Genomic DNA, 25,836 nt, shown 5'->3' on the forward strand with positions numbered 1-25,836 from the left:
AGGAACACAATTTAACCGCAGGGAAACTATTCGGCGGATGGAATTGGATAATTCTAACGACTGAAGCGAGCCTCAGAGGTTGGGGAGCTGTAGTTCAAAATTGTCAACTCCATGGTCTCTGGGCGGATCACGAAAGATTGCGGTCTATAAATGTCCTGGAACTCCGCGCAATTTACAATGCACTACGACAAGCCGTACACATGCTTCGATCTGACTGTCCAAGTGCAGTCAGACAACGCAACGGCAGTCGCATACATCCACAAACAAGGAGGAACAAAGAGCCGCATGGCAATGCGGGAAGTAGCTCTAATCCTCAATTGTTTTAGAAAAGAAGGTACTCCAGTGCTCATGTATTTGCGTATTTAGATTGTCCTAAGGCTGCTACCTGTTTTTCGAAGTGCCTCAAACTTCTATGGAATTATAGTACAGTACAGGGTTAGGTGCGCCAGATGGACAATAATCTATTTGTGTAAGAGAAATGATGTGGTGATAATGATACTCAGACTAGATGTTATAGCTAATAAGAATATTTCTTTATTTGTACCAAAAAGATGTGGGGGTGGGGGGGGGGTTTGAGCGGGATTTAGGTACTGATGGGAGAGGGGGGTGAACATGAATAGATACACTTTACGTGTATAGGGGATTATCTGTGGGTACCGGATAAAATAAATTGTTTTTTTGTTGCTGTGACTTTAGTGGGGGGCACTCAGATCGGTGGCGTCCCACCTCTGTAGTGCCTTGAGTCTCGTTATGCTGTCCAGAGCCTAATACAGGTGCTTGTGTTTAGTCAAAAAACTGTAAAATTATTAGAAGCAAAAAATGGTGGGGGTCCCCCCGGAGGGTCGGTGCGGCAAGGGATCCCGGTGGTCGCTAATCTGTCAGGTAGGTAATTAGGGCTCCGGACATACCGTCCTCCCCTACGCTCTGACAGTACGTGGTGTCGTTCTCCTGAGCGCACCGCGACTGTCTGTGCCTGTCGGAAGTGGTCACCGTCTTGGAGAGGGAGAAAGACAGCTGCTTCTAGCCCTGCTGGGCTATCTGCCGTGTCTTTTCCTCTCCTACAGAGTCCCTTACCTTATCCTCGTAGCTCCGTCTCGTTCCCACTTGCCGGCGGCCTGCTCCGGTCTCCTTCGGCGGCGTTGTCCTCTTGCTTCCGGGTTGTCCTGATCACGTGATCGGGTTGCGAGGTCGCGGCGTTCTTGGTCCGTGAGGCGGCTGCTCCCCCTCGTCCGTCTTAGCTCCTCTATTTCTTAAGGCTCTGTTTGGGAGTTAAAGTTGATGGTTGTAATAAATGGAAGTGGTGGTGTACTACTTCCATTTATTACAACCATCAACTTTAACTCCCAAACAGAGCCTTAAGAAATAGAGGAGCTAAGACGGACGAGGGGGAGCAGCCGCCTCACGGACCAAGAACGCCGCGACCTCGCAACCCGATCACGTGATCAGGACAACCCGGAAGCAAGAGGAGGACAACGCCGCCGAAGGAGACCGGAGCAGGCCGCCGGCAAGTGGGAACGAGACGGAGCTATGAGGATAAGGTAAGGGACTCTGTAGGAGAGGAAAAGACACGGCAGATAGCCCAGCAGGGCTAGAAGCAGCTGTCTTTCTCCCTCTCCAAGACGGTGACCACTTCCCCGACAGGCACAGACAGTCGCGGTGCGCTCAGGAGAACGACACCACGTACTGTCAGAGCGTAGGGGAGGACGGTATGTCCGGAGCCCTAATTACCTGACAGATTAGCGACCACCGGGATCCCTTGCCGCACCGACCCTCCGGGGGGACCCCCACCATTTTTTGCTTCTAATAATTTTACAGTTTTTTGACTAAACACAAGCACCTGTATTAGGCTCTGGACAGCATAACGAGACTCAAGGCACTACAGAGGTGGGACGCCACCGATCTGAGTGCCCCCCACTAAAGTCACAGCAACAAAAAAACAATTTATTTTATCCGGTACCCACAGATAATCCCCTATACACGTAAAGTGTATCTATTCATGTTCACCCCCCTCTCCCATCAGTACCTAAATCCCGCTCAAAACCCCCCCCCCACCCCCACATCTTTTTGGTACAAATAAAGAAATATTCTTAGCTATAACATCTAGTCTGAGTATCATTATCACCACATCATTTCTCTTACACAAATAGATTATTGTCCATCTGGCGCACCTAACCCTGTACTGTACTCTAATCCTCAATTGGGCAGACTATCACCAGGTGATATTGTCGGCGGTGTTCATTCCGGGAGTGGACAACTGGGAGGCGGATTATCTCAGCCGTCGGGATTTTCATCCAGGAGAATGGGCATTAAATCCAGAGGTGTTTCACATGTTGGTTCAGAGGTGGGGTTACCCTCAGGTGGACCTGATAGCGTCTCGCCACAATCGCCAAACACTCCAGTATGTGTCCAGAACGAGAGATCCAAAGCAGTGGTGGTGGATGCTCTCACAATCGCGTGGCCGTACAGCCTCGTGTATCGGTTTCCGCTGCTCCCTCTAGTGCTAAAACGGATCATAAGAGTCAGTCAGTCATACTAGTGGCGCCTCATTGGCCTCGAAGAGCTTGGTTCTCGGATCTCCACGGACTACTCGCAGACTATCCTTGGCCGCTCCCTCTACGTCCGGACTTGTTACAACAGGGTCCGTTTCTTTACCCCGATTTAGCGTGGCTGTTGAGACCGCCCTCTTAAGAAGAGGGCATTTTCAGAATCGGTTACACCAACCATGCTACGAGCTAGGAAGCCGGTTACGGCAGCTCATTATTACAGAATTTGGCGTGCCTATATAGGTTGGTGTGAAACTCGAAAGTTTCCGACATCTTTCAAGTTATCCCGTCTTTTGTTATTTCTACTAACGGGGTTAGATGGAGGACTGTTTATCTACACTAAAGGTGCAGGTATCTGCTTTGTCAATTTACTTTCAAAGAAGATTGGCTCTATTGCCGTCTATACACACTTTTCTGCAAGGTGTCCTCAGAGTTCAGCCTCCATTCATTCCACCTACAGCGCCATGGGACTTGAATCTGGTTTTAGATTTTTTTACAGTCTTCATATTTTGAACCCTTACAGCAAGTGGATATAAAGTTTCTCACTTGGAAAACAATTTTTCTTCTAGCCTTAGCTTCTGCAAGGCGTGTTTCAGATTGGGTGCCTTGTCATGCAAGCAACCGTATTTGGTGTTTCATGATGACAGAGCGGAACTTCGGACGAATCCCGCTTTCTTACCAAAGGTAGTGTCCTCTTTTCACATCAATCAACCAATTGTAGTTCCTGTGTTGACATCACATTCGGGAACTCTGGATGTGGTACGCGCTTTACGCGTTTATGTATCCCGAACGTCTACAGTTCGTAAGACGGATACGTTGTTTGTTCTCCATGATGCTGCCAAGCTGGATTGGCCAGCGTCTAAGCAGACCTTATCCAGATGGATAAAACTGACCATACGTCAGGCTTACCTTCATGCTAGGTTACAGCCGCCTACATCAGTAACCGCTCATTCCACACGTTCTGTGGGAACTTCATGGGCAGCTGGTCGTGGAGCTTCTACGACGCAGCTTTGCCGTGCGGCTACATGGTCTTCAGTGCACACGTTTGTGCGCTTTTACAAGTTTGATACGTTTGCGGCATCAGCATCTAGCTTTGGCCGCCTAATGTTACAGGTGCCAAACAGCTCTCCCGCCCACGGGGGAAGCTTTGGTACATCCCAAGAGTACTCCAGTGACCCCTAGTGGATGAAAAAGAAAATAGGATTTTGGTACTTACCTTGTAAATCCTTTTCTTTGAATCCATAGGGGGCACTGGACGCCCACCCAGAGCAGTTTTACCTGGTTTGTGGTAAGTTCAGGGGATCTTATGGTAACACACTCTCACAGACTGGTTCAAATTCTCAAGTGCTGGTTATGGTGTCAACTGTTTAGTTGTCAGTAACGTTATGTGTCAACTTCGTTGTTGTCCATTATGTTATATGTAATACTCCATTGTCAACCTCTCTATAGTTCCTGTTCGGCTCAGTAAACACTGAGGTACTCTGGGATATGGAGGGGTGGAGTGTTGTAAATTTAAATATTCAGTGCCCTGTTCCTACGGAAACCGTCCATATCCCAAGAGTACTCCAGTGCCCCCTATGGATTCAAAGAAAAGGATTTACCTGGTAAGTACCAAAATCCTATTTTCCGTGCACATGCAATAAACAATACAGATTACATTTGAGGAATAGTTCCCAAAAAAATAAACTTTCTTTGTTACACAACACTTCAGATTCAGTTCACAATCTTGATAGCTGAATGATTCTGTGAATTGAGATGTAATACTATACTAACAGTATTTTATGATGCATTTTAGTCTCCTCCGAAGGGAGTCACAATACCATACCGGCCCAAACCCTCCAGTTCACCTGTCATCTTTGCAGGTGGTCAGGTAAGTCCTCTATTCTACCATGTTCAGCATGTAGAAACGTCAAGTTAATAGTCTCATTAATACCTAGTGGTCGTGTCCTACGAGTGTCTTGCACATGATCTGTGACAAATCCTATTTGGAGTTCTGTAATACTAGGGAGATGTACAAAGCCTTGAAGAGTGATACTTTATCACTGAAAACGTAACAGCCAATCCGCTCCTAACTGCCATGTTACCGGCTGAGTATGAAAATGACAGGAGCTGGTTGGCTGGTACTCTCTTGCTGTGAAATTTATCACTTTTCAAGGCTTGGTACATCTGGCCCGTGGTCTTTAGCTCGATTATTATCTGCATTTAACTACAAATGTGAGTGAATCCTAAGTGTTCTATCCCATTAGTTGCTTTTTATAGACTGGATCCTTTCAAATTGCAGTAGGAAATCCTGTAATTTATTACAACATAAAGCCTTTTTCTCCTGAACAGGTGAAATTTCTTTAAGTGGTGACCGTTTTAAAAATGTGCTTTCCAGAGCCTAGTTCTAGTACAGTGATTCTCAAACTGTCCTCAGGACCTCAGGTCACCTGGCAGGTGCACAGGTGTAGACATTACTCATTGACACACTTTAAAAGATCCACAGGTGGTGCTTATATCTCTTGCGATTCTGTGAGGGCACCTGGAAAACATGCTCTGTGTGGGGTCCTGAGGACGGAGTTTGAGAACCTATGATCTAGATTAGAACATACCGTATGGCTGAATGAACTGGAAATCTTCCTTTAACTTAAACTCCTAACACTTGAATCCCCAGTAGTTCTAGAGAAACTGGGTGGTCCCAAGATCTTCCAATGCTTGGCGTGTATGGCAATAACCTGTAGATGTATCATGGAGGCGCTTGTCCACTCTGAATTAATAACCTTAATCTGAATTGGTTTAATCCAAAATCCCAAGGCATGGAGAATCATGCCTTTCTCCTGAACAGTGGGTGAGTGAGGCTTTGATATGGTAGTGAGGCTTTGAGTTGAGGAACTATTTGATGGGGGGGATGGGGGTTGCATACCTCCCAACATGACCCTCTCCAGGAGGGACAAAATGCTCTGCTTCTGGACTTTTCTCTTAATTTGTGATTGTCTGCACCTGTTTTGAACAGGTTAATGAGTAAGAAAGGTTTCACCACCAGTGATGGCAGTCGTAAGGTGTGTACACACGGTGAGATTTTTTTCTTGAGATTTTGACTATATAGTCAAAATCGCAAGAAAAGTTAGTGCAAATCGCAAGGTGAAAGTCACCTTGCGATCCCGATGCGCGGCCCCGCCAGGTCGGCATCGCAAGAAAAGATACTGTGCAGGCAAGTCAATCCTTGCTAGATCGGTGTACTATCTAGTTCATCTCACATGTCAATGACATCTCGCATAAGCCAAAATCTCACATAAGCCAAAATCGTAAGCACACATAGTCCATATCTCAAGAAAAGTTAGTCAAAATCTGTGCTATCTGGGCTCCGGGGAGTTCAAGGGAAATCGCAAGTAAAAATCGAACATAGCAAGGATCTCACCGTGTGTACACACCCTTACATTAAGAGGGAAGTCCAGGAGCAGAGCATTCTGTCCCTCCTGGAGAGGGTCATGTTGGTAGGTATGCAAATGTAATCTCAGTGGGGCTGTTCCTAAAAGTTTGTATTAAGGATGCTGCTTGTATATTAATATCCGTATGCAGACTTAAATCTTCCTGGCTACCGTTCTGTGTTGTCTGTAGTAGCTTTGAAGCTTTTTTTTTTTTTTTTTTCCTTTCAATAACCTTTTTATCTATGCATTTGTTACTTATGAGACTGAGTCTTCTATTAAAGTTCAGGAGATAGGCAGTGTACCTATACCATTTCTTCTTGCTTGAACCAAGCTGATGCCTCACCTTTTTGAACAAAGTGTAAGTGTCTCTGATGGAAGTGCCTGCCTTATAAAAGTCTTCACATTTTTCATTTTTATTTTTCAATCTTTTATATTTTGTCAAATAATTGGTTGTAATCATGGATCCAAAATGACGTGGTGACTCATATCTAGCACTGTGCAAGCGTACTGCTTTGAGTTCATGCTCTGGCATCCCTGTACTTTATGCGCCTTTCACTTAACGCTCTGGCATTTATTATTATTTGAAGCCACTTGAGACTAGAAACGTGCAAAAATTTGGTAACCTTAAAATAAACTAACGCTTTAACCTGTTAGTGGTATAACGTGCTTTTATTTTACAGAGAACCTAGTCTAAACACGTTTGACATAGTTGATGTAGCATTAATGCTGGAGCCTACTGTAGTGCAGTCAATACTAGTCAACTAAATGCCTGAAACTACTTGTGCAGCCCTCTAAAATGCATTGTAAGAATGTAACTATACCTCTGAGGAGGTCACGTGCGTGCGTGAAGTTGTTGGGAAGGATTAGTATTTAACTGGCCTCATTTTGGATCCATGACCAGACTTTCTCCTTTCCCATGCTAAAAGTGGATGTAGTGGTTGGGTGAAGTCTGAGGACAGAGGCTGTGACTTTTATCAGAGATAACTGAATCCAATTTTCGCTTTGTTCAACAGGTGTCGCGCCAGGCCGGAGGGCACGCATGTGAGACTGACCTGTGGGAGGGGCGGAGGTCCCACACAGGGGGAGTCTCCCTAGATGCTGTGGATCTCCATGGGGTAGGTTTTGATATCTTATCCTCTATAGTATCCTTCCCTGGTATGTGGTTTCTGTCCTCCCTCCCTGTTAAAAAAAACCTTTTACTTTTTTTGCACCAACCAGTCATTAAACCACTTCTGATGTCATTTATCACAGATCATGTGCAATATCTAATGTATACTAATGCACTTGCACTAGGCTATATAGCAGCAATATTAAAGGAGCCACTTATGGTTGAAGTGTAAGATTAGAGTACATTCTCTGGTATGATCACTCCTCTGGTGTCATGTGGTTGCAATCATTGTCCAGTTGTGAACTTTATTTGGTGTGTTTTAAAATAAGCACATGACACACAAACTGCTTTGTCTGGAGACCCTTCTCACTACTTGGCTTCATGTGTTCCCACCCTATCGCCTCCTGTTCTGTGTAAAAGCAGAAGTTGTCACTCCACTACTTGTGGCGGGATCAGTATGTATTACCAACTGTCTGGATGCCGGCTGTATGCAGACCATGGCATGCCGGCAGCAGGGTGAGTGCTAGCAAGCCTGTGGGGTCGGTGGCTCGCTGCACTCGCCACAGGTTATATATTCCCACGCTATGGGTGTCGTGGACACCCATGAGTGGCAATAACCCCTGTGAGCCGGGATTCCGGTTGGCGGCTTTGTCGGCAGTTGGGATTCCGGTGTCTATATGTATCCTGACCGCAGGGATCCCGACTGCCAGCAATGTAACTGCATCCCCTTGTGCCATCATTACTGAAAATCTTAGAGCTCCAGAAGGATCCTAGAGAAATTACATGAGCTTACCTAAATAGACCACTGTAACACTGCCTTTAGCTGTAATGGTGTAACACTGGATGCCGCCTTTTTAACCCTGGAGATGGTGGCAGTAAATACAGCTAAAGTGTTTGGGTCACCAGGAAGACCCAAACTGCCACATGTATCCAGAGGATGATTGGGACACCGATGCCAATACATGTATATGTTTGTGCTATGTTAATCTATTATGTTAATGTTGGTTTAAACTGATTTTAGGTTCAGGATCAAAATAACAAATCTGTCCGCTAGCCCCCAACGCCATAAGCAGTTTCCAGAAAGCTATGCCACCAATGCTACTCAAATCTCACATCTGTCTTGCTTATGTGTGGCGTGTCCCAGTTTGTTGGGTCTGCTTCTGTCCTGCTTTGCTAGAACTTGCCTTCACATCTCTTGGTCTAGCTGGCTGTCACAGCAGTTTAATAGGACTACTTTTGCTTCCTTTTTATAGGCCTACACCATTCAAGGACAGTATGCCATACCCCAGCCTGATGTAAGTGTGCTTTTGCCTTTTTATCTTGTGCTTTGCCTTCCTTTCTGTATCTCACTGTTCCTGATTCACTCTGTAAATGGTGCACTTTTCACCCCTCTCTCTGCTGTGCCCATGTATTGAGATGTGTTTCCAAGCACACTGCTTCTGGCCAGGACAGATCTGCTATTTCCTTGAAGTGCAGTGTCCTATTCTCCGTAATGCTAACGTGTCCCCAGTCTATGTTCTGGACACAATGTTTGTGCATATATCCCCCCACCCCCCCCACTCTTCCAGCCTTCTAATAATTCCAAAGCCTTGCATCTGTGTAGAACTGCATTATTTTTTTTTCCCTTAGCTGACCAAGTTACACCAACTGGCAATGCAGCAATCTCACTTCCCCATGTCCCATAGTGGCAATACCGGATTCAGTGGTAAGGAATCTATGCTTGCATTTTTCTGTTAAGAACGACACTGCTCACTTGCTAGCTTTGCAGTATACTACCAATCTGTCAACGTTTGCCAGGAGACCATCAGTATGACCAAAGCTGATGTCTTACTCCCAGAAACACTTCCAACACTCTAGTCTTCAAAAGCACACCCTCATGCGTACTTCAGGCTCCAAGTGCAGAGGAAGGAGAGGCCAATATGGCGCACACACAAAGGTGAATGCCCACTCTTCCCTCTGGCACAGTTGCCACCCAGAAGTTGAAAGAAGAGGGAATTGACCTATTTACCATGTAAATGTCTTGTCAAAGTCTAATCTTTTCACTCCTTACCTTAAGCTTGTTTCTCTATCGTCCTAGTGGATGCTGGGGTTCCTGAAAGGACCATGGGGAATAGCGGCTCCGCAGGAGACAGGGCACAAAAAGTAAAGCTTTAGGATCAGGTGGTGTGCACTGGCTCCTCCCCCTATGACCCTCCTCCAAGCCTCAGTTAGATTTTTGTGCCCGGCCGAGAAGGGTGCAATCTAGGTGGCTCTCCTAAAGAGCTGCTTAGAAAAGTTTAGCTTAGGTTTTTTATTTTACAGTGAGTCCTGCTGGCAACAGGATCACTGCAACGAGGGACTTAGGGGAGAAGAAGTGAACTCACCTGCGTGCAGGATGGATTGGCTTCTTTGGCTACTGGACATTAGCTCCAGAGGGACGATCACAGGTACAGCCTGGATGGTCACCGGAGCCTCGCCGCCGGCCCCCTTGCAGATGCTGAAACAAGAAGAAGGTCCAGAATCGGCGGCATGAAGACTCCTCAGTCTTCTTAAGGTAGCGCACAGCACTGCAGCTGTGCGCCATTTCCTCTCAGCACACTTCACACGGCAGTCACTGAGGGTGCAGGGCGCTGGAAGGGGGGCGCCCTGGGAGGCAATGAAAACCTATTTTTGGCTAAAAATACCTCGCATATAGCCTCCGGGGGCTATATGGAGATATTTAACCCCTGCCAGAATCCGTTAAGAGCGGGAGACGAGGCCGCCGAAAAAGGGGCCGGGCCTATCTCCTCAGCACACAGCGCCATTTTCCCTCACAGAAAGGCTGGAGGGAAGGCTCCCAGGCTCTCCCCTGCACTGCACTACAGAAACAGGGTTAAAACAGAGAGGGGGGGCACTAATTTGGCGTTAGAAATATATAAAAAAGATGCTATAAGGGAAAACACTTATATAAGGTTGTCCCTATATAATTATAGCGTTTTTGGTGTGTGCTGGCAAACTCTCCCTCTGTCTCTCCAAAGGGCTAGTAGGTCCTGTCCTCTATCAGAGCATTCCCTGTGTGTGTGCTGTGTGTCGGTACGTGTGTCGACATGTATGAGGACGATGTTGGTGAGGAGGCGGAGCAATTGCCTGTAATGGTGATGTCACTCTCTAGGGAGTCGACACCGGAATGGATGGCTTATTTAGGGAATTACGTGATAATGTCAACACGCGGCAAGGTCGGTTGACGACATGAGACGGCCGACAAACAATTAGTACCGGTCCAGACGTCTCAAAAACACCGTCAGGGGTTTTAAAACGCCCGTTTACTTTAGTCGGTCGACACAGACACAGACAGGGACACTGAATCCAGTGTCGACGGTGAATAAACAAACGTATTCCTTATTAGGGCCACACGTTAAGGGCAATGAAGGAGGTGTTACATATTTCTGATACTACAAGTACCACAAAAGAGGGTATTATGTGGGATGTGAAAAAACTACCGTAGTTTTTCCTGAATCAGATAAATTAAATGAAGTGTGTGATGATGCGTGGGTTCCCCCCGATAGAAAATATGGGCGGTATACCCTTTCCCGCCAGAAGTTAGGGCGCGTTGGGAAACACCCCTTAGGGTGGATAAGGCGCTCACACGCTTATCAGAACAAGTGGCGGTACCGTCTATAGATAGGGCCGTCCTCAAGGAGCCAGCTGACAGGAGGCTGGAAAATATCATAAAAAGTATATACACACATACTGGTGTTATACTGCGACCAGCGATCGCCTCAGCCTGGATGTGCAGAGCTGGGGTGGCTTGGTCGGATTCCCTGACTAAAAATATTGATACCCTTGACAGGGACAGTATTTTATTGACTATAGAGCATTTAAAGGATGCATTTCTATATATGCGAGATGCACAGAGGGATATTTGCACTCTGGCATCAAGAGTAAGTGCGATGTCCATATCTGCCAGAAGATGTTTATGGACACGACAGTGGTCAGGTGATGCAGATTCCAAACGGCACAAAGGTGTATTGCCGTATAAAGGAAGAGGAGTTATTTGGGGTCGGTCCATCGGACCTGGTGGCCACGGCAACTGCTGGAAAATCCACCGTTTTTTACCCTAAGTCACATCTCTGCAGAAAAAGACACCGTCTTTTCAGCTTCAGTCCTTTCGTCCCTATAAGAGTTTTATCTGCCCAGGGATAGAGGAAAGGGAAGAAGACTGCAGCAGGCAGCCCATTCCCAGGAACAGAAGCGTTCCACCGCTTCTGACAAGCTCTCAGCATGACGCTGAGACCGTACAGGACCCCTGGATCCTACAAGTAGTATCCCAGGGGTACAGATTGGAATGTCGAGACGTTTCCCCTGCGCAGGCTCCTGAAGTCTGCTTTACCAAGGTCTCCCTCCGACAAGGAGGCAGTATGGGAAAAAAATTCACGAGCTGTATTCCCAGCAGGTGATAATTAAATTACCCCTCCTACAACAAGAAAAGGGGTATTATTCCACACTATATTGTGGTACTGAAGCCAGAAGGCTAGGTGAGACCTATTCTAAATCTAAAAAAATTTGAACACTTACAAAGGTTCAAATCAAGATGGAGTCACTCAGAGCAGTGATAACGAACCGGGAAGAAGGGGACTATATGGTGTCCCGAGAAATCAGGGATGCTTACCTCCATGTCCCAAATTTGCCCTTATCACTAAGGGTACCTCAGGTTCGTGGTACAGAACTGTCACTATCAGTTTCAGACGCTGCCGTTTGGATTGTCCACGGCACCCCGGGTCTTTACCAAGGTAATGGCCGAAATGATGGTTCTTCTTCGAAGAAAAGGCGTCTTAATTATCCCTTACTTGGACGATCTCCTGATAAGGGCAAAGTCCAGGGAACAGTTGGAGGTCGGAGTAGCACTATCTCGGATACTGTTACAACAGCAGGGGTGGATTCTAAATATTCCAAAATCGCAGCTGATCCCGACAACAAGTCTCCTGTGCTTAGGGATGATTCTGGACACAGTCCAGAAAAAGGTGTTTCTCCCGGAAGAGAAAGCCAGGGAGTTATCCGAGCTAGTCAGGAACCTCCTAAAATCAGTGCATCATTGCACAAGGGCCATGGTAAAAAAATGGTGACTTCCTTCGAAGCAATTCCAGTCGGCAGATTTCATGCAAGAACTTTTCAGTGGGATCTGCTGGACAAATGGTCCGGATCGCATCTTCAGATGCATCAGCGGATAACCCTATATCCAAGGACAAGGGTGTCTCTCCTGTGGTGGTTACAGAGTGCTCATCTTCTAGAGGGCCGCAGATTCGGCATTCAGTTTTGGATGTTGGTGACCACGGAGGCCAGCCCGAGAGGCTGGGGAGCAGTCACACAAGGAAAAAATTTCCAGGGAGTGTGATCAAGTCTGGAGACTTTTCTCCACATAAATATAGCTAAGGATAAATTTATAATGCTCTAAGCTTAGCAAGACCTCTGCTTCAAGGTCAGCCGGTATTGATCCAGTGGGATAAAACATCACGGCAGTCGCCCACGTAAATAGACAGGGCGGCACAAGAAGCAGGAGGGCAGTGGCAAAAACTGCAAGGACTTTTCGCTGGGCGGAAAATCATGTGATAGCACTGTCAGCAGTGTTTCATTCCGGGAATGGAAACTGGGAAGCAGACTTCCTCAGTAGGCACGACCTCCACCCGGCAGAGTGGGAACTTCATGGGGAAGTTTTCCACATGATTGTAAACCGTTGGGAATTACCAAAGGTGGACATGATGGCGTCCCGTCTGAACAAAAAACGGGACAGGTATTGCGCCAGGTTAAGAGACCCTCAGGCAATAGCTGTGGACGTTCTGGTAACACCGTGGGTGTACCAGTCGGTGTATGTGTTCCATCCTCTGCTTTTCATACCTAAGGTACTGAGAATTATAAGACGTAGAGGAGTAAGAACTATACTCATGGCTCCGGATTGGCCAAGAAGGACTTGGTACCCGGAACTTCAAGAGATGCTCACAGAGGACTTATGGCCTCTGCCGCTAAGAAGGGACTTGTTTCAGCAAGTACCATGTCTGTTCCAAGACTTACCGCAGCTGCGTTTGACGGCATGGCGGTGGAACGCCGGATCCTAAGGGAAAAGGCATTCAGGAAGAGGTCATTCCTACCCTGGTCAAAGCCAGAAAGGAGGTGACCGCACAACATTATCACCACATGTGGCGAAAATATGTTGCATGGTGTGAGGCCAGGAAGGCCCCACGAAGAAATTTCAACTCGGTCGATTCCTGCATTTCCTGCAAACAGGACTGTCTATGGGCCTCAAATTGGGGTCCATTAAGGTTCAAATTTCGGCCCTGTCGATTTTTCTTCCAGAAAGAATTGGCTTCAGTTCCTGAAGTCCAGAAGTTTGTCAAGGGAGTATTGCATATACAACCCCCTTTTGTGCCTCCAGTGGCACTGTGGGATCTCAACATAGTTCTGGGATTCCTCAAAACACATTGGTTTAAAACCAGTCAAATCTGTGGATTTGAAGCATCTCATGAAAAGTGAACATGCTCTTGGACCTGGCCTGGACCAGGCGAGTGTCAAATTGGTGTTTTTTTTTCTCAAAAAAAAGCCCATATCTGTTTGTCCATTCGGACAGGGCAGAGCTGCGGACTCGTCCCCAGTTCTCTCCCTAAGGTGGTGTCAGTGTTTCACCTGAACCAGCTTATTGTGGTGTCTTGCGCCTACTAGGGACTTGGAGGACTCCAAGTTGCTAGATGTGGTCAGGGCCCTGAAAATATAGGTTCCAGGACGGCTGGAGTCAGGAAAACTGACTTGCTGTTATCCTGTATGCACCCAACAAACTGGGTGCTCTTGCTTCTAAGCAGACTTTTGCTAGTTGGATGTGTAATACAATTCAGCTTGCACATTCTGTGGCAGGCCTGCCACAGCCAAAATATGTAAATGCCCATTCCACAAGGAAGGTGGGCTCATCTTGGGCGGCTGCCCGAGGGGTCTCGGCTTTACAACTTTGCCGAGCGGCTATTTAGTCAGGGGCAAACACGTTTGTAAAATCCTACAAATTTGATAACCTGGCTAAGGAGGACCTGGAGTTCTCTCATTCGGTGCTGCAGAGTCATCCGCACTCTCCCGCCCGTTTGGGAGCTTTGGTATAATCCCCATGGTCCTTTCAGGAACCCCAGCATCCACTAGGACGATAGAGAAAATAAGAATTTACTTACCGATAATTCTATTTCTCGGAGTCCGTAGTGGATGCTGGGCGCCCATCCCAAGTGCGGATTATCTGCAATACTTGTATATAGTTACAAAAATCGGGTTATTATTGTTGTGAGCCATCTTTCAGAGGCTCCGCTGTTATCATACTGTTAACTGGGTTCAGATCACAGGTTGTACAGTGTGATTGGTGTGGCTGGTATGAGTCTTACCCGGGATTCATAAATCCTTCCTTATTGTGTACGCTCGTCCGGGCACGGTATCCTAACTGAGGCTTGGAGGAGGGTCATAGGGGGAGGAGCCAGTGCACACCACCTGATCCTAAAGCTTTACTTTTTGTGCCCTGTCTCCTGCGGAGCCGCTATTCCCCAAGGTCCTTTCAGGAACCCCAGCATCCACTACGGACTCCGAGAAATAGAATTATCGGTAAGTAAATTCTTATTTTTACTACTAGGATATTGTTTGTTTTATCTTCATGTCAAAGCAGCAGTTCCATGAAATATACTTCTGGATGAGATTGCATAAACTTCAATACCTTCCAGTTTAGCATCTTCCCTTTACAAATCCTGTGTCAGGTTGACCTATATGGCTGCTGCCACCAATACAGACTTTATTGCATAGTTCAGTGTCTCAAAATGCTCTTCTCCACCAGACTGTAAAGTGAAGCACAATATGGGTATAGAATTTACCAGAAGACCGTCAGGTTTGAGCTATATATAGCATAGAAATGGCTGTGCACCTTGCCGCGCTAAGATGTTCCTAACTATAGACGTTTTTGCACTGCAAAAAGTGCACGATACACCAAATGCCCTACTTGGCAAGGTGCACTTCCCATCAGCCCATGCTATGCTGCAGTCTTGTGTAGGGAAGATATGCACTTTGCCTGTTCTCCAGATGGGGAGTGTGCTGGGCATGTAATGTAAACATTGCATAGCAAACTCCTCTGAACAATCTGTAGAACACTTAATAGAATCTTTCATTCTAAGTTGTATTCCCAAAATTACCCTTTATCTGCAGACATTTAACTTTTGTTTGCCACTTAGTCATAACTGTAGAGTAGTATGGACTATTAGGGGCTTATTCAACTTAATGTGCACTGCTGTCGTGGAACAGCACATGGTGGCCATTAACATTGTAAGTTGTGCTTCGTACCCCAGAGTTACTGTAAATTAGGGGCATATTCAATTATGTTACATTTTGAAAAACCCTGTGGTGCAGTATTTCCTGCAGAGCTAATTACAGCAGCAGACCGCAGTCCTTACTGTTAGAAGTGGTGACCACGGTTTCACGAGTGAGTTTTATATACCCACCTATGGGTGAGTTATATTGTTTGTGCATGGTAAATGCCTGTTGCTTTATTTTTACACTTCAATTTAGATTTCCATTTCATCACACCCCACCCAAATCTCTCTGCACATGTTACATCTGCCCCACCTGCAGTGCAACATGGTTTTGCCCATTAGTGCGCTTTTTTTTTTTTTTTTTTTGCCAACAAACCTAAAGAAGGACCTAAATGCAACTTCGCTGTCCCTGAGCATTACAATGTTGGAGTCTTTCAAATTTTAGAAAGCCTAATCCCCTATGAATCTGACCATGCGCAGTTTCAGATTCCAGAGTTGGACAGAAGCTGCAGGAGAGAGAGCTTAAGATCCCTCCATAGAAGCATTTTATGCCATTGGCAGATGGCATAAACTAACAGGGTCCGCTTCTGAAACCGTGGTCACCACTTATAACAGTGAGGACTGCAGTCTGCTGCTGTCATTAGCTCTGCGGGAAAGTCTGCACCACAGGTTTTTCTTTTCAAAATTGAACACAATTGAATATGCCCCTAATGGGTCAATTAAATTAAATATGAAAGGTCAACAAGCATTAGTATGTGAAAGGGGAAATTGGTTTTAAGTGAGTCTCTTGCAGTATGGATTGCTAATAATGATGGCATTGCAGAGATTACTCATACTTAGGCCTCCATCGTGTTTAAAAATAAAATGTAGATGCTTGTCACAGCTTGCCAGTTCAGCCAAGTGTTCTTTTACAGTATTACTTCTTGCTAATGATTGTCTTGTATTTTCAGGCGGTATTGATGCTTCAGCACAGACCACTTCCCATGAACTTTCCATTCCAAATGATGTACGTATCAATGGGTTAAAACAAACTCGTTACAGTAGATCATTTAAGCTAAAGTGCTCATTAGAAATATAGGAATTCAATTGTTCTGGATGTCTAAATGGGGCTTTTTAGACTCTCAAACAGTTGTCACTATTCAGTTGTTTGGGTGCATGTCACGCCTAAACAGACTGGGTTTAGCTGCCTAAAACTGCTAAACCAGTCTAAACTCTTGATAAGGCCAAGTTCTGAGTGCACACTTTTTTTTTCTTGAACCTCAGGAGGCTGTGAGAAAATGTGTCCTCTTAGCTGCTAGGTGCCTGACCTGCAGAACAATTGAATTGGGTGCCATCTAGTGGCGGGCGTGAATAAAACATATACAGGTTGATATCCCTTCCCCAATATGCTTGGCACCAGAAGTATTTTGGATAGCAGATTTTTTGGTTTGGAATAACTGCATACCATAATGAAATATCATGGCGATGGGACCCAAGTCTAAGCACAGAATGCATTTGTTTCATATACACCTTATACACACAGCTTGTAGGTTATTTTAGAGAATATTTTTAATAACTGCATTAAACAGTGTGTACATACACACGATTCATTTTGTTTCATATACACCTTATACACAGCCTGAAGGTCATTTAATACAATATTTTTAATTGAGCATTAAACAGTTTGTGTACATTGAGCCATCAGAAAACCTCTCTCTCTCTCTCTCTCTGTGTCTCTCTCTCTCTCTCTTATTTAGTAGTAATCCGTATTTCTGAATATTTGGATATGGGATACTCAACCTGTACTTCATGCAGCCCTCCCCTGTGATCTGTTGTAACTTCCTTCCCAAACAGAATGAAACCATAGTGCTGTATTGAAATAAAATCCTATACTACTTCCACTGTGTTCATTGGCAGGAGTGTGACTGGCATCCATAATGTGTGTGTGTGTGTGTGTGTGGTTCTCAAATCTTTGCTTGCTGTAGCGGTGTACAGACGGTCTTTAATACACTTGTAATTATTTAATGTTTGGCTACTTTTCAGCCCTTCTAATGAGTAACTTGTATGTTAAGAGGTAAACAGGACTTGTATAACTCTTATGACCGTGACAGTGGAGTTTTATTTATTTTCTGCAGCTGATTGGTTGCATCATTGGACGTCAAGGAGCTAAAATTAACGAGATTCGCCAGATGTCAGGGGCTCAGATAAAGATCGCAAACCCTGTTGAAGGTTCTAACGACCGCCAGGTTACCATAACTGGATCAACGGCCAGCATCAGTTTGGCCCAATACCTAATCAATGTCAGGTAAGCTCTTCAGTATTAAAACTGTTATTTGTGTGTTTGGTATTTAAATAAGTGGGTCCTCAGTCCTGCTTACTTCTCACAGCATGTTTTCCAGGTCTCCAGTTGGTTAATTAGTAACTCATTGTTAAAGACCCTCATGTACATCCTGAAACTGTTAATGTGATATCTGTAAAACATGCTCTGGTGGGGGAGGTCTGGACTTTGCTAGAACCCAATGGGGTGTTGGCTGCTTTGCTTGGTTTGCAGAATACTTTTGATTCCTGTGTTAGGTAAACTTAGTCTTATTGGGCTTTGTAGCTTATGAAGATGGCTTTAAAGGCAATTGCTTATGAGAAATGAATGAGACAACTGTACATAATTTTATCTTTGTTTCTCTATCCATTGAGGCTCCTCGTAGTGTTTGAAATGAGATGTGTCAAGGAGTGAAAAAATAAAGCAGTTGCCCATAGCAACACTGTGCTTCTACCCATTTATGGAATGTACTTTGCATCAACATAGCATTTGATTGGATGCTATGGGCAACTTCTACACTTTTTTTTTTTTTTTTTTTTTTTTTTTTTTTTTTCACTGCTTGATACATCTGACCGTGATACTGGTGTATAGGTTGATAAATGAACTTTTAATACTGGATTTATTAGAGATATTGGGGAATTAACAATGCACAGCATAGGGATGCCCAGTTAGCAGTACAAAGGTAAATAGCTTGCAGCAGTTTATGTAGTATCTCTCAAGCTAGGTCTAGGTGTTGCCATACAGATCACATTGCTGGAGGAGTTATTCACATAAGGGGCATATTCAGTTAGCCATGTTATCCTGATATGAGATTAAGGGGCCGGCTGCAAGGTTTTATTTTTGAATCCAATTAATATTGCAGGTGGGAGCTACAGGTGCTTAGCAATTTTAAGTGGCTTAAAATTACTCAAATTGGCTTTAAAGGCATTTTTAATACACCCCTGATTTAACTAAAGCAATTTGAAAGCTTTTAAGAGCACCAAATATTTTGCCTTTGGTCCGTAAATAAATCTGTTATCCAACATTTAGTTGTAAGGTTTCCAAGCTTACAGGCTGACTTCCCTATTTTTCAGTATAATTAATGCGGCTATTCACAGCAAAATAGGCCACGTTTTTTTTTTTTGTTTTTTCCCCCCCCCCTTTTTCACTGTCAGATTGGATGGTGCACTAATTGGGACCCTGCATAGCCGTGTTAATTAAAAGTTTGGCGTGAAGGACCCTTTTTTTTTTTTTTTTTTTTTTTTTTCCCCAGCCAGAATTGGGCAGCTTAATTGGATATGCCCCTAAACATACTTGAAATAGTGTCCGTTCCCCATTTAAATGAAATTATCTGATTTGGTCCTACGTATCAGATTTAAGACCTAGCTGCTACTAAGGTTTCTGTAGATGGTAATTTAGAGCACTTGATCTGTAGTCTGCTATAGCTTAGAAAAGCGAGACTGGCTGTGTCAATTTATTGGCTGATTAATTGTGTGTTGTACTGCATTGTGCATCACACTAAGTAAATATTACTTGGGTGCTCAGTGTAGTTTTGCTTGCTCTCAGCCTCCATTGTTATCCTCCTGTACTCCTTCGTTTTTGTTCCTGCCCTCCCACCCACCCGTTTTTGTTTTGTTCCCTTTTCTTTTTTTTCCTCTGTTACAGTCTAGAAAGTGCTAAACCCTCCTCCTCCCAGAGCGTCACGACCCCTGACCTTCTCAGCATCTCTCAACCCTCCACCCCTTCCTCCTCCAACGCTGCCCCCTCTCTGGTGATTGCTGCCACGGTCGAGTGTTGCGAACCTTCCTCAGCCTCCACCTCCTCTTCCTCTTCCTCGGAAGCACCTTCCAGCCTCCCTAATCCCTCGACTGCCCCTTGTGTCTCCAATCTGCTTGACATGAAACCTGTCCCGCTCCTGGCTCTAAATGTCGTGTCCACTGCATCCTCTACCTCATCCTCTGCTGCATCTGCCGCCCAGCAATATTCTAAAGTGAAATCGGACAAGCAGCGCTTCTCTCCATATTGAGTAGCCTGTGGTTTTAGTTGTCCTAGATATTGGACAGCTACGCCTCACTTTTATTTGAATGAATTTGCCAATGTGTTTGCTCTTGTTACAATTGCTGTAAATCCCCACTACGCTATAGATAATAAAGCTTTGCCTATATAGCCTACAGTGGGAAAGGTTTGGGTTCTCTTGAGCGAATGTGGAAAGGTAGTTCCCTGCCTTTTTTATTGTGCATCTGTAAATTTACCAGTAGTGTTGGCTCTCATCGCTTTGATCAGCGTTCACTGTGAGCATTATTTCAATAAAACAGCCATTGATTTGATGACAACTAAACTAGTTTTGGATTCTTTGAGTGGAAAGTACATTTACACACCTTGTTAGAACTTTAAAGCTATTGAATATGTATGAGCTGTAAAACACCTTCAAGAGAAGTCCATATGTTTTCAAATTGTTAACTCGTAGGCCCAGTAACCTCAATTTGCATTTTTCAAATCGTGTAATTTGGAATGTTTAAACATGTAAAAGGCTCCATCGTCTGATCCAAATAAAACATTTCAGCTAGTTGCGGTTGCACATTTCTCACTGCAGAGACTGGCTAATAACCATGGTGATGGATGAGTACAGGCATGTATAGAAAGTATACATTTACTACTGAACATCTCATGCATGTGGTAGGTGAAGTCTACATTGAGAAGTTTGAATTTTTTATTTTTATTTATTTTTTGTCACCTTGGGGGTAGGTGCAATACATTCTCCACCGTTATTACTGTGTGATTGAGTTGTGTTATTTAGGACTGGTTCCTTTTCAAGAGTGATTTGTCACCATAAAACATGATTTTGCAACTTACCTGGTAGGTAATGTCCCATCTTCTGGTGCCTGGCCATGACAAGATAACGGACAAAGTATATTAAGTTCAACCAAGTTTTAATTACAAATATGAATCTTGTACAGGAGGTCTGCTTTTTGTTTAGGGGGTTTTATTTTCTCTTTTAGGTACTCAATACTTGAGAGCATTTCTGAATGAGATTATCACAGGGGACTAAGGGGCGTGTTAACACAATCTGCATCTCGGATGGGATGTGATAAATTACCAAATCTGCAGTGCTATAATTCAATACATTGCAGAGATTTATCAATTATCACATGCGGGGACAGCGCTTGTGGGAAAGTGGTTTCCCTGCGAATCCCCTTACTGCAATTCTCATGGTGCGTGTATGTATAAATATATTTTTTTAACTTCTATTTTGATTGTGCTCTGTCACTGGATCTGGTCACCTGATCCTGTGCTCGCACTGTGACCCCCTTCCCCCCACTCTGCACTTTACTGCACCTCTGCTCACTGCAGGAGAACAGCTATCGCATGACACTGCCCTCACCGGATCACCCTTGGGTTTTTTGTATTTCTGTTTGGCTGCTCACAGGGGCTGCATCAGAGCACAGCCTTTAATGTCTAACACTATCTCAAGATGGTGTTATCACAGGGTTTCCTCTGGTTTGAGTCTTTAGGTAATTCTAGTGGATCATATCTCCCATTACAAGTAGAGATGGGATCGAGAGTGTGCATTGAAGGGAATTGTGTGAATTCTGACAATTCTTCTACAGTTGCCATTTAGTACACATTATTTTAGTAAACATTTTTTAATTAAATATGCTCATAAAAACAAACAAATCTAATGTACTGAGGTAAGGAACGTGTAGGCTGTGCATTCTGCATGTGGACATGGAAGGAACTAGTAGAGGTTTAGTCAAATGAGAACTTAAGACAGACTGCAGGGGAGAAAGGAGGGCATGGCTGGTGGCAGTAGACGAACAGGCAATGGTCACAGTGGAAGGACTAAGGTAGGAGGAGGGTTATTGACAAAGCACTGTATGACATACTTGAGTCTTGTGTAGTGGTATTTATACCATTGAGGTCCATACCCACCAGTAAGTGCTCTAATGCATGGACGTTCAGGAAGTAATTGGATGTGTTTGATGCATGCTTTACATGTTTCATCCGGTTAACGTATGACTTCTGGATTTTATGCATGAGAAACTACCCTCATAGGCTGGTGTAGTTCAGAACAACTAGTTAAGATGTATCTATGTTGCACAACAGTGGTGGACATCTTCAGCTCACAATGTTCTAGATATTACTGAACTAAAAGGTTTTTTTTTTTTTTTTTTTTTTTTTATTTCCTTAACCTGTAATTCAGTCTAGAAAATGGCTAGTCCACTGTTTATTCTAAGTCACAGTAGCTAAGGACTAAAGTTCCAACAAACTCCTGAACTTTTCCCAACACAGGCTGTAACATGGCAGTCCGGAGCCGAATAGCTTATACTTTATTTTCATCCAAGACTTGGTAAATGGACCCCAACGTACCAGCCAGTCTGCTCCTGACTGCCATGTTACAGGTTGTGATTGGCGTTGGTACTTTTCGCTTTCCAAGACTTAGTACATAGACCCCTAAATGGCCCTGTGATAGTGCAGCATACTAGCTGCTACTTATAAGTCGGTCTTTTCTTTCATTAGTCTAATGTTAGCAAGGCTAATTAAATTGCTGATTACCTTCTTAAAATATATCCTAGTAGATGTGCTATAAGCAGCAGCTTTTTATTATGGCAGATCTAACCTGTTTGGACATAGTGTGTGACTATATTTTACATTAAACCTGTGCTTTGTTTTTGTTTAGGCTTTCTTCAGAAGCTGGTGGCATGGGAAGCAGTTAGACATCTTCCAGAAACTTCCTATTTAGCTCATGTCAGTCTACATAGCCCTGCAAGGTTTTTTTTTTTTTTTGTTTTCAGGTTTTAACTAGTTTGCAAATTTTCAGTTTCAGTGTGCTTTCCCTCATGCACTTGTCAACTTTTTCTTTTTATTGCAATGACAGCATTTTTAACTTTTTTTGTTTTTTTCCTCTCCCGCTGTTAAAACCTGCTGATAAAGATTTTAGTTTTATAAAAGTTTTTGTCCTGTTTATTTTATTTTTCTTTTTTATTTAAGTCACAATGTAAAGAGTGGGGTATTAAATGGCATTTCAAATTAGTTCTGTAATGTCAGGAATTTTTCAGAAAACAAATAAAGATGGACTGAAATTTTGTGTGGGAATTTGTCTTTACCACAGAACCTACTCCCAAATTTGGTGTATTTTGACAGGAGGCAATCAATTTGCCGGCTGTCGGGATCCTAACGGTAAAGATACTGGCTCACAGGCTAATCCCACTCACGGGTGTCCAGGACACTGGTAGAGTGGAATAAATCCTGTGCCAAGAGCAGCGATTTACCGTGCATGCAAGGGGACTCGTAGCGCTTGCCCCGCTGCTGGCATTCTGATGGACTGGAAGCCACTGTCGTGATACTGACAGCCGGCATCATCCCGTCTGCCAGTAAAATAAATAGAATTTAAAAAAAAAAAATATATATATATATATATATATATATATATATATATATATATATTTTATATTATAAATATATATATTTTATATTATAAATAAATCTCCCCTTTGAACGACTAGATAGTATGAGCAGAAATAGCACTAAAGCCTTTCATTTGTTCAAATAGAGACCATACCCTCAATCCTGACCCCTTCCATCCGGTACAAAATGCTCTGCTCCTGGACGTTCTATGGTAGTGTATGATTGCAGTCGCCTATGTTGAAACCCCCTTATTTCAGCACAGGTTACTGCAATTGTAAATTTTGTGCAAAGCATTTTGTACTTAGTGGAAAGGGTCATGTAGGAGGGTCTGCTATACCAATTTCATGGTTTCTGTCTTGTTCTGGTAACCTGTGTACCTCTTGTCTACAAAAAAACCCCAGCAAAAACAAAATGTTGCCTCACAATGACATGTTCCTGGGGGACAGTGTGGTGTAGCTAAAGGTCATACTGTGAGCACTTCTGTTACTTCACCGCCTGCATCGGTCACTGGTCTATGATGTAGAGCTGAAGCTGCTGCAATGCTAGAACAGCTGTCTTGGCATAATTGCTGGAGCCTCTCCTGGGAAATTCTTCCGTGCATGCTTTAAATAGTCTAACAGAACATGTCACATAGCTGTACTTTAAAGTGGATCTGTCACTAACCTGGAAATCTCTCTCCCATTGGATTGAAGAATTCTAAACAAACATCTCCTTTTACACGTCTCGCTACTTCTGAGAATACCAGTTCCGTGGTAACTTATATTGTTCGCTGCTAGGTCATAGTCATTGGATAGTCCTACAATTACTTAATATCTCCAGCTGTGAATAATATGCATACAATATGAAATGATTATTCTTGGCTGTATCTTGTCTACACTGCACTGTGGCTTGCTGTTTATAATAGGAGTGGTGCTTTTGTAAATTGGGCAGAGGTGTAAAGACTGTATGACCTTTACACCAGGGCCAGTAAATCTGCCTTTAGACTAGACATGAGTGGGTTCGGTTTTACTCTGGGCTCAAAACGGCATCTTATTGGATCATGGATGTCACGCGTTTTGGATAGCCAATAAGCAAAACCTGAAATACCTGAGTAAAACCGAACCTGCTCATCTCTACTTTAGACCAGCAGAAAGCTTCTAAACATATGGTAGGAATTGCAACACTCTGTAGTGGGGAGGGGAGACTACACTGAACAATGTATTTGATCCAAGCAAAGGGATTAGTGGTTCTATAAAGTGGTGCTTCCCAAAGCCAATCCTTTAAGACTGTTCTTGACCCCATAATGTGCCAGGTCAAAAATACCAGGACTTTGACCAAGGATGACCCTTTCACAGAGAAGGTGGTTTTGGGTTGATCCTGCAAATTGCTCTCAAAACCTGCCAAATTGCTCTTCTGTGAGGAGGGGGGAGGATCTGTGCTTCAAATGCCAGGTTTGGTATATGGGACACATGTTTTCCATGCATCTTTGCTATAGCACAGGTGTAGCCATTAAGTACCGATAACTTTTAAAAGATCTGCAGGTGGTGCTAATAACTTCATAAGTGGCTCTTTAAGATGACCTGGAAAATACAATCCTTGGGATACAAAAGTCCTAATGGAGTTTTGTTCGTGAACTGCTCATCTCTCGTCCAGTGACCCAGAAGTCCAGCCCTGCTAGCGAGCAGTATTTTTCCTGTAAAGAACCCAGGTAAGGCTCAGTGTAAATAGGTCCTGGGTTGCATGAACCTGGGTTACTTTATTTTTTCTCATATGTCCTAGAGGATGCTGGGGATGCTTCAAGAACCATGGGGTATAGACTGGACCCGCAGGAGACATGGGCACTTTAAGACTTTCAATGGGTGTGAACTGGCTCCTCCCTCTATGTCCAGACTCCAGTTAGATTCTGTGCTCAGTGAGACTGGATGCATACTGAGGAGCTCTCCTGAGTTTCTCTGAAAGACTTTTGTTAGGTTTATTATTTTCAGGGAGACTTGCTGGCAACAGGCTCCATGCATCGTGGGACTGAGAGGAGAGAAGCAGACCTACTTCTGTGAGTTTCAAGGCTCTGCTTCGGCTACAGGACACCATTAGCTCCTGAGGGTCTGATTGCTAGGTACGCCTAAATGCTCGTTCCTGGAGCCCGCCGTCACCCCCTTCCTTGCAGAACCAGAAGTCAGAAGACTGGTGAGTAGAAGATCAGAAGACTTCAGTGACTGCTTTGAGGCACCGCACAGCAGCCACGCTGTGCGCCATGCTCCCACACACAGCGGCACTACAGGGTGCAAGGGGGGTGCACCCTGGGCAGCATAAATCCTCATTTCTCTGATGTCCTAAGTGGATGCTGGGACTCCGTAAGGACCATGGGGAATAGCGGCTCCGCAGGAGACTGGGCACAACTATAAAGAAAGCTTTAGGTCTAACTGGTGTGCACTGGCTCCTCCCACTATGACCCTCCTCCAGACTTCAGTTAGAATCTTGTGCCTGGCTGAGCTGGATGCACACTAGGGGCTCTCCTGAGCTCCTAGAAAGAAAGTATATTTTAGTTTTTTTATTTTACAGTGAGATCTGCTGGCAACAGACTCACTGCAGCGCGGGACTAAGGGGAGAAGAAGCGAACCTACCTGACTGGAGATAGTTTGGGCTTCTTAGGCTACTGGACACCATTAGCTCCAGAGGGATCGAACACAGGACCCGACCTCGATCGTTCGGTCCCGGAGCCGCGCCGCCGTCCCCCTTACAGAGCCAGAAGCAAGAAGTGGTCCGGAAAATCGTCGGCAGAAGACCTCGCTCTTCAACAAGGTAGCGCACAGCACTGCAGCTGTGCGCCATTGCTCATCATGCACAC

At 44.5% G+C, this 25,836-nt stretch overlaps 1 protein-coding gene across 7 annotated transcripts in view; it reads left to right on the plus strand.

Annotated features, from left to right (window-relative positions):
- Positions 1-22,687, plus strand: part of PCBP2 (poly(rC) binding protein 2) — a 44,821-nt gene extending 22,134 nt beyond the window's left edge. For 2 of the 7 annotated variants that reach the window (XM_063952137.1, XM_063952136.1), the window contains exons 7-13: positions 4,339-4,413; positions 6,964-7,065; positions 8,312-8,353; positions 8,688-8,763; positions 16,282-16,337; positions 17,446-17,615; positions 19,272-19,944. In XM_063952137.1, coding sequence (XP_063808207.1) covers positions 4,339-4,413; positions 6,964-7,065; positions 8,312-8,353; positions 8,688-8,763; positions 16,282-16,337; positions 17,446-17,615; positions 19,272-19,632 — 882 coding nt within the window. In that variant the 3' untranslated portion in view covers positions 19,633-19,944. Of the gene's footprint in view, positions 1-4,338; positions 4,414-6,963; positions 7,066-8,311; positions 8,354-8,687; positions 8,764-16,281; positions 16,338-17,445; positions 17,616-19,271; positions 19,945-22,284 lie in introns of those variants that run through there. The other 5 variants (XM_063952142.1, XM_063952138.1, XM_063952140.1 and 2 more) reach the window with 5 other exon arrangements.
- Positions 22,688-25,836: the final 3,149 nt, after the last annotated feature.

This window comes from Pseudophryne corroboree, chromosome 2, assembly GCF_028390025.1.
Source record: "Pseudophryne corroboree isolate aPseCor3 chromosome 2, aPseCor3.hap2, whole genome shotgun sequence".
In the NCBI taxonomy this organism is placed as follows: Eukaryota; Metazoa; Chordata; class Amphibia; order Anura; family Myobatrachidae; genus Pseudophryne; species Pseudophryne corroboree.